Source organism: Coregonus clupeaformis, chromosome 10 (assembly GCF_020615455.1).
Source record: "Coregonus clupeaformis isolate EN_2021a chromosome 10, ASM2061545v1, whole genome shotgun sequence".
Lineage (NCBI taxonomy): Eukaryota > Metazoa > Chordata > Actinopteri > Salmoniformes > Salmonidae > Coregonus > Coregonus clupeaformis.
The window spans coordinates 1,340,052-1,349,327 of NC_059201.1; the positions used below are offsets into that span (position 1 = coordinate 1,340,052).

Below are 9,276 nucleotides of genomic sequence, written 5' to 3' on the forward strand. Positions count from 1 at the left end.
CTAGAAATTAACAGTAATGCTCCCAGCTAAGGACAAAGATATGTCTAGACATCAGCTTATAAAATACAGAATAATGAGGACGACGTTTACTCAAGCCTACCAAAGTTCATAATGGAGTTAGACTACCTTGAAATGCCGCAATTCATCATTTTAACTCCAACCCCCAGGACTCCATCCCCCAAGACTCCAACCCCCAGGACTCCATCCCCCAAGACTCCATCCCCCAGGACTCCAACCCCCAGGACTCCATCCCCCAAGACTCCAACCCGCAGGACTCCATCCCCCAAGACTCAACCCCAGGACTCCATCCCCCAGGACTCCATCCCCCAAGACTCCAACCCCCAGGATCCATCCCCCAAGACTCCATCCCCCAAGACTCCAAACCTCCAAGACTCCATCGCCCAGGATCCATCCCCCAAGACTCCAACCCCCAGGACTCCATCCCCAGGACTCCAGAATCCACCCCAAAGACTACAACCCCCAGGACTCCAACCCCCAGGACTCCATCCCCCAGGATCCATCCCCCAAGACTCCAACCCCCAGGACTCCATCCCCCAGGACTCCAACCCCCAGGACTCCATCCCCCAAGACTCCAACCCCAGGACTCCAACCCCAGGACTCCATCCCCAAAGACTCCAACCCCCAGGACTCCAACCCCCAGGACTCCAACCCCCAGGACTCCATCCCCCAAGACTGCAACCCCCAGGACTCCAACCCCAGGACTCCAACCCCCAGGACTCCAACCCCCAGGACTCAACCCCCAGGACTCCATCCCCAGGACTCCAACCCCCAGGACTCCAACCCCCAGGACTCCATCCTGAGGACACCAACCCCCAGGACTCCAACCCCCAGGACTCCATCCCCCAGGATCCATCCCCCAAAACTCCAACCCCCAGGACTCCAACCCCCAGGACTCCAACCCCCAGGACTCCATCCCCAGGACTCCAACCCCCAGGACTCCAACCCCCAGGACTCCATCCCTAGGACACCAACCCCCAGGACTCCATCCCCCAGGATCCATCCCCCAAAACTCCAACCCCCAGGACTCCATCCCCCAAGACTCCAACCCCCAGGACTCCATCCCCCAGGACTCCATCCCCCAAGACTCCAACCCCCAGGACTCCATCCCCCAGGATCCATCCCCAAGACTCCATCCCCCAAGACTCCAAGCCCCAGGACTCCATCCCCCAGGATCCATCCCCCAAGACTCCAACCCCCAGGACTCCATCCCCCAGGACTCCATCCCCCAGGACTCCATCCCCAAGACTCCAACCCCCAGGACTCCAACCCCCAGGACTCCATCCCCAGGATCCATCCCCCAAGACTCCAACCCCCCAGGACTCCATCCCCCAGGACTCCAACCCCCAGGACTCCATCCCCAAGACTCCAACCCCAGGACTCCAACCCCCAGGACTCCATCCCCAAGACTCCAACCCCCAGGACTCCAACCCCCAGGACTCCAACCCCCAAGACTGCAACCCCCAGGACTCCAACCCCCAGGACTCAAACTCCCAGGACTCCAACCCCCAGGACTCCAACCCCCAGGACTCCATCCCCAGGACTCCAACTCCCAGGACTCCAACCCCAGGACTCCATCCCCAGGACACCAACCCCTAGGACTCCAACCCCCAGGACTCCAACCCCCAGGACTCCATCCCCCAGGATCCATCCCCCAAAACTCCATCCCCCAAGACTGCAACCCCCAGGACCTCCAACCCCAGGACTCAAACTCCCAGGACTCCAACCCCCAGGACTCCATCCCCAGGACTCCAACCCCCAGGACTCCAACCCCCAGGACTCCATCCCTAGGACACCAACCCCCAGGACTCCATCCCCCCAGGATCCATCCCCCAAAACTCCAACCCCCAGGACTCCATCCCCCAGGACTCCAACCCCCAGGACTCCATCCCCCAAGACTCCAACCCCCAGGACTCCAACCCCCAGGACTCCATCCCCCAAGACTCCAACCCCCAGGACTCCAACCCCCAGGACTCCAACCCCCAGGACTCCAACCCCCAAGACTCCAACCCCCAGGACTCCAACCCCCAGGACTCCAACCCCCAGGACTCCATCCCCCAAGACTGCAACCCCCAGGACTCCAACCCCCAGGACTCAAACTCCCAGGACTCCAACCCCAGGACTCCAACCCCCAGGACTCCATCCCCAGGACTCCAACTCCCAGGACTCCAACCCCCAGGACTCCATCCCCAGGTCACCAACCCTAGGACTCCAACCCCCAGGACTCCAACCCCCAGGACTCCATCCCCCAGGATCCATCCCCCAAAACTCCAACCCCCAGGACTCCAACCCCCAGGACTCCATCCCCCAGGACTCCAACCCCCAGGACTCCATCCCCCCAAGACTCCAACCCCCCAGGACTCCATCCCCCCAAGACTGCAACCCCAGGACTCCAACCCCCAGGACTCAAACTCTCCCAGGACTCCAACCCCCCAGGACTCCATCCCCAGGACTCCAACCCCCAGGACTCCAACCCCCAGGACTCCATCCCTAGGACACCAACCCCCAGGACTCCATCCCCCAGGATCCATCCCCCAAAACTCCAACCCCAAGGACTCCAACCCCCAGGACTCCATCCCCCAGGACTCCATCCCCCAAGACTCCAACCCCCAGGACTCCAACCCCCAGGACTCCATCCCCCAGGATCCATCCCCCAAGACTCCAACCCCCAGGACTCCAACCCCCCAGGACTCCAACCCCCAGGACTCCATCCCCCCAAGACTCCAACCCCCAGGACTCCAACCCCCAGGACTCCATCCCCAAGACTCCAACCCCCAGGACTCCAATCCCCAGGACTCCATCCCCCAAGACTGCAACCCCCAGGACTCCAACCCCCAGGACTCAAACTCCCAGGACTCCAACCCCCAGGACTCCAACCCCCAGGACTCCATCCCCAGGACTCCAACCCCCAGGACTCCAACCCCCCGGACTCCATCCCCAGGACACCAACCCCCAGGACTCCAACCCCAGGACTCCAACCCCCAGGAGTCCATCCCCCAGGATCCATCCCCAAAACTCCAACCCCCAGGACTCCAAACCCCAGGACTCCATCCCCCCAGGACTCCAACCCCCAGGACTCCATCCCCCAGGACTCCATCCCCAGGACTCCACCCCCCAGAAAGACAGTTTGATGGACAGTGAATGCTGCTTCTCTCCAGAGCCTGACCTACAGTAACACACTGTGATGTGTCAAGGTACAACAGGGCTCACTGAGGCATGGAGGAAATCCTGTGATGCAGTCAGATTACATTGAAAGACCATGATACCATGGCTGTCCTACACCGAAACACTAAAACACTAAAACACTAAAACTCTGAGACACTTAAACACTGAAACGTTGAACCACAAACCACTAACACTGAAACACAGAAACTGACACTGAAACACTGTAATTCCGATGCTGTTCCCCACACTGAGACACCCCACACTGAAATGCAGAAATACTTCAGGCCAGGCACCACTGGCTGAAATGACATTTTTGCATCTACCCATAAATTCTGAGATTTGTTGGTAATTTGATCCCTTATTATTAGTATTTTCAAAAAGTACACATAAAAATATCAAAAACAATGAAAATGTATAGTTTCTTTAGTTTATCATATTACCGTCATATATTTTTTAAATGAATTTTAACCACTTTAAAATAGTCATATATAAATAATTTCAAAGCTCACTACATTGCATTATGCAGAATTTCAAAGCCCATTTCATGGAGAATGTTACAAACTGGACTACATTGAGTAACTTACTTTGAAGAGATGGTGATTGTTTCTAAATAGCCTTTTGGTGTTCGGTAGTCTTAATTCAGTGTACTTGTCATTTCCAGAAAATCAGACTTCCCACACGCCAACACGTTTTTGTCAGCTTCAGAAGCATCTGCATTCACCAAATGTTCTGTGGTTATCCTTAGATATATTCTCCAGACTTTCCCATAGGGAATTGTTGATATGCTGTCAATTTTCTATTCTAGATAACATTTAATTTGAATACATTTGCCCAAAAATGCATGTCTTAAGTATTTTACAGATAGAAAGATGAAAAAAGTATTTATCCACAATCTGCTCTAGGCAAGTCTGGTCCTGGAATGTCTTAACAAAATGAAACAAAAACATTTTGGCTGACTTCATCCAGTGTCCAGCAAAAATATTTTGCATGATATGCAAATGTACACATATTTAATGTAACCTCGTTTGCATATTTTAATAAAATATTTCCGAAAAATGGTAATACAAAAAAGTATTTTAGTTGTATCTATATTCAACTGGTAAAAGTTGATTGTGATATGATTAAGAAAAAAAATGCCTTATTAGCATGTGATGCCTGGCTTACACCCAAACACTGAAACACTAAAATTATGAAATACTTAAACACCCAAACACTGAAATACTGAAATACCCAAACACTGAAACGTTGTAACACATCAGCTAGCCTCTTTGGTCAGCCCATACTGAAACACTGTGACGCCCACACCACGTCAGCAGCACCGCAGCACGTCAGTCAGGCCCTGCTAGGCTCTGTGCTTGGCTTTGTGCTTGGCTTTGTGCTTGGCTCTGTGCTTGGCTTTGTGCTTGGCTCTGTGCTTGGCTCTGTGCTAGGCTCTGTGCTAAGCTCTGTGTTAGGCTCTGTGCTTGGCTCTGTGCTAAGCTCTGTGCTAGGCTCTGTGCTAAGCTCTGTGCTAGGCTCTGTGCTAAGCTCTGTGCTAGGCTCTGTGCTAGGCTCTGTGGTAACGTTTCATGACAGTACTACTAATCTACCCTAACACTACTGCTATTGTGTAACACCTGTCACCCTGTGAAGTCCCTGTAGCGCCAGCTGAGTCTCTGTGAAAGCATGAAGTCGAGTAGCTCTGACTCAATTCCCGTTATCCGTCTCTCTCATTCTCTCTCATTCATAATGAATACTCTCTCTCTCTCTCAGTCTTATTCATGTTATATTCATCACATGGAAGAAATGGGATGTCTCCTTCACTACAGTACAACCTCTCCAGACAGTGATGCACCCAAAGCCCCAATATACAGTAGGAACTTCCCTGTCCCTAATGGATATCTAGTTATTATATTATATTACATTATATTATTTTATATTCTATTGTCACGTTCGTTCATAGACGGGTCAGACCAAGGCGCAGCGTGATATGCACACATGTTTATTTTATAGAATAAACAACGACAAAACAATAAACCAACGAAACGTGACGTCCAAAGGTAACACACAACAAACCTCACACGGAACAAGATCCCACAACCCACTAGTGCCAATAGGCTGCCTAAGTATGGTCCCCAATCAGAGACAACGAGCGACAGCTGCCTCTGATTGGGAACCACACCCGGCCAACATAGATCTATAAATACTAGACTATAAACATAGATCTGCACCACATAGAAAATCACACCCTGACTCAACAAATAAGAGTCCCCAGAGTCAGGGCGTGACATCCATTACATTCTATTATTTTCTATTACATTCTATTATTTTCTATTACATTCTATTATTTTCTATTACATTCTATTATTTTCTATTACATTCTATTATTTTCTATTACATTCTATTACTTTCTATTACATTCTATTATTTTCTATTACTACGCTGTGACAAGGCCAAAATAATTAGATTTGATTGTTTGGATGCTTAGTTTGTTGCCTGAAAGGTATAAATGGTTCATTATTGTTGCTCCTCACAATACCATCACCATTCCTCCTTCTCCCTTCTACTTCCAGCCTGGGTCAATGTAGGGCTGTCTGTCTGGCACCCCAAAAATAGCAAGATCAATAATACATGGGGGGAAAATAACAGCAAAAACAACAACAACAACAACAACAACAACAACAAGAAAAGCAACAGCAACGACAAGCTCATAAAGGCAGTTAAAATTCATAGTCAACTTTAACGAGCTCTGCAACACAATAGATAGAACAAAAAAAAAAGGGTTAGACTGTTATAGACTGTTAGAGATAGACTGTTAGAGATAGACTGTTATAGACTGTTAGAGATAGACTGTTAGAGATAGACTGTTAGAGATAGACTGTTATAGACTGTTAGAGATAGACTGTTATAGACTGTAAGAGAAAGACTGTTAGAGATAGACTGTTATAGACTGTTAGAGATAGACTGTTAGAGATAGACTGTTATAGACTGTTAGAGATAGACTGTTAGAGATAGACTGTTATAGACTGTTAGAGATAGACTGTTAGAGATAGACTCTTAGAGATAGACTGTTATAGACTGTTAGAGATAGACTGTTAGAGATAGACTGTTAGAGCTAGACTGTTAGAGATAGACTGTTATAGACTGTTAGAGATAGACTGTTATAGACTGTTAGAGATAGACTGTTAGAGCTAGACTGTTAGAGATAGACTGTTATAGACTGTTAGCGATAGACTGTTAGAGCTAGACTGTTAGAGATATACTGTTATAGACTGTTAGAGATAGACTGTTATAGACTGTTAGAGATAGACTGTTAGAGATATACTGTTATAGACTGTTAGAGATAGACTGTTATAGACTGTTAGAGATAGACTGTTAGAGCTAGACTGTTAGAGATAGACTGTTATAGACTGTTAGAGATAGACTGTTAGAGATAGTCTGTTAGAGATAGACTGTTATAGACTGTTAGAGATAGACTGTTATAGACTGTTAGAGTTAGACTGTTAGAGCTAGACTGTTAGAGATAGACTGTTATAGACTGTTAGCGATAGACTGTTAGAGCTAGACTGTTAGAGATATACTGTTATAGACTGTTAGAGATAGACTGTTATAGACTGTTAGAGATAGACTGTTAGAGATATACTGTTAGAGATAGACTGTTATAGACTGTTAGAGATAGACTGTTAGAGATAGACTGTTATAGACTGTTAGAGATAGACTGTTAGAGCTAGACTGTTAGAGATAGACTGTTATAGACTGTTAGAGCTAGACTGTTATAGACTGTTAGAGATAGACTGTTATAGACTGTTAGAGTTAGACTGTTATAGACTGTTAGAGATAGACTGTTAGAGATAGACTGTTATAGACTGTTAGAGATAGACTGTTAGAGATAGACCCCCTGGGTAAGATGTGTTCTCAGGGTTGGGTACAGGTGAGGAGTCTCACAGCGGAGTTTTGAAGTTTGTTGAGGGAGCTGGCAGGGAGTCCATACAGGAGAGCATTGCAGTAGTCCAGGCGTGAGGTAATGAAGGCATGTACCGTATAAGGGTTTCGGCAGCTGAGTCTGTAAGGTGGGGCAGAGTCTGGTGATGTTCTTGAGATGGAAAAAGGCAGACTTAGTGATTTTAATCTGGCAACAAAAGAGAGTGTGGAATCGACGATGACCCCCAGATTCTTCACCTGAGAGGCAGGAGATCAAACTCCTCCTCCTCCTTCAGGAGAGATCTGGGGGCCACCAACATGGCGTCTGTCTTATCGCCGTTGCGCTTTAGAAAGTTTGAGCTCATCCATGATTTTATTTATTTTAGACAGTTGATGAGTGATGACGGGGAGAGGTCAGAGGTGGGTTTGGAGGGAACATTTGTGTGTTATTAGCTTAACAGTGGAATTGGAGATTGTGTTGGCGGATGATTTGGCCGAGGGGTACACCCTTAGGAAAAAATAAAGTGCTATCTAGAACCTAAAATGGTTATTCGGCTCTCCCCGTAAGAGAACCCTTGAAGAACCCTTGTTGGTTCCAGGTAGAACTCTTTTGGTTCCAAGTAGAAGCATTATTGGGTTCCATGTAGAACCCTTTCCACAGAGGGTTCTACATGGAACCCAACATGGTTCTACCTGGAACCAAAAAGGGTTTTACCTGGAACCAAAAAGGGTTATCCTATGGGGACCGCCAAAGAACCCTTTTGGAACACTTTTACTGTAGGATATAGCTGATGACAACCATGACAACATGTAGTCCAAGGTGATAAAGGTAATGACAACCATGACAACATGTAGTCCAGGGAGATATATCTAATGACAACCATGACAACATGTAGTCCAGGGAGATATAGGTTATGACAACCATGACAACATGTAGTCCAGGGAGATATATCTAATGACAACCATGACAACATGTAGTCCAGGGAGATATAGGTTATGACAACCATGACAACATGTAGTCCAGGGAGATATATCTAATGACAACCATGACAACATGTATTCCAAGGAGATATAGCTGATGACAACCAAGTCCAGGGAGACAGTTAACCAATGGACATTCAACAAATATTTTCACACATAACTATAACACAATAATTCCTAATACCATGGAGTCTGCAACTGCAATAGCAGAAAAGCACTGCAACAAATTGATCCCGAAACACCATAAAAGCCTTCGAAAGGTCCCTTGCCCTGAATGGAGACTCTGCTCTGTAGGGGCTACAACGTCCCGTGTCATAACTAATTGATCCGACACACTGAATGTCCCTGTAGGTCTCAGAACGGACACTATGTGCCATAACCACAGCCATCCCTGCCCCATGCCCCCCCGGCCTGTCCTCCCCTCCCCTCCCCAGCCCTCCCTGCCCTCCCCTCCCCAGCCCTCCCTGCCCTCCGATCCCCTCTCTGCCCCCCCACCCCCTCCCTTTTCCTATCCCTCCCTGCCCTCACCTCCCCAGCCCCCCCAACCCCCCGCCCTCCCCAGCCCTCTCTCTCACCTGTTCTGCAGCCTCTGGGTCCAGGTGTGAGTCCAGGAGAGGCATGGTGAACTGGATCTTCCTGGGGCTTCCTGTATCCATGGTCCTGCTGGCAATATTAGTAGTAGACAGAGAAGAGGAGCGGAGAACCAGGGGAGATGGAGTAAAGAAAGGAGGAGGAGGGAGGGAGGAGGTAAAGGTAGCTGAGGAATAGAGGTGGTGGTAGGGGTGCTGCTGCACGGAGCTCTGTCTGTCTCTCTTTATCTCTCTTCACACCGGTCCCTTTCTTTTACCCCCTTTCTCTCTCTCCCTGTCTTTTCTATGCCGTACTCTTTCAGTCTTTCTTTGTTTTCCAGCTCTACTGTTCCTCTATTCAGTCTCCTTTCAGTTCTATAATAGAGAGGGAGGAGGGAGGCAAGGGCATACTGCGCTCTGAACACACACCTCTCTCTCTCTCTCTCTCTCTCGCTCTCTATCTCTCTCATTTACTGAGTCTGCCTCCCTCGCCTACTCGACCCCGCCCCCTCTCCTCTCTCTCTCTTTCTATTGGCTGGTCCTGCACTGGGGCTTATCTGCAGAATCCAACCAAGCCGGAGGCAGAGGCTCTCCTAACTCCTACAAGCAGCCAAATACATCACACCACCAGGCTTAGTAAACA

The 9,276-nt window shown here is 48.7% G+C and overlaps 1 protein-coding gene across 2 annotated transcripts in view; it reads right to left on the reverse strand.

Moving 5' to 3' along the window:
• Nucleotides 1–9,076, reverse strand: part of LOC121574741 (protein phosphatase 1 regulatory subunit 1A) — a 106,542-nt gene extending 97,466 nt beyond the window's left edge. For both annotated transcript variants that reach the window (XM_041887296.2, XM_041887295.2), the window contains exon 1: nucleotides 8,640–9,076. In XM_041887296.2, coding sequence (XP_041743230.2) covers nucleotides 8,640–8,720 — 81 coding nt within the window. In that variant the 5' untranslated portion in view covers nucleotides 8,721–9,076. The remainder of the gene's footprint in view (nucleotides 1–8,639) is intronic.
• Nucleotides 9,077–9,276: the final 200 nt, after the last annotated feature.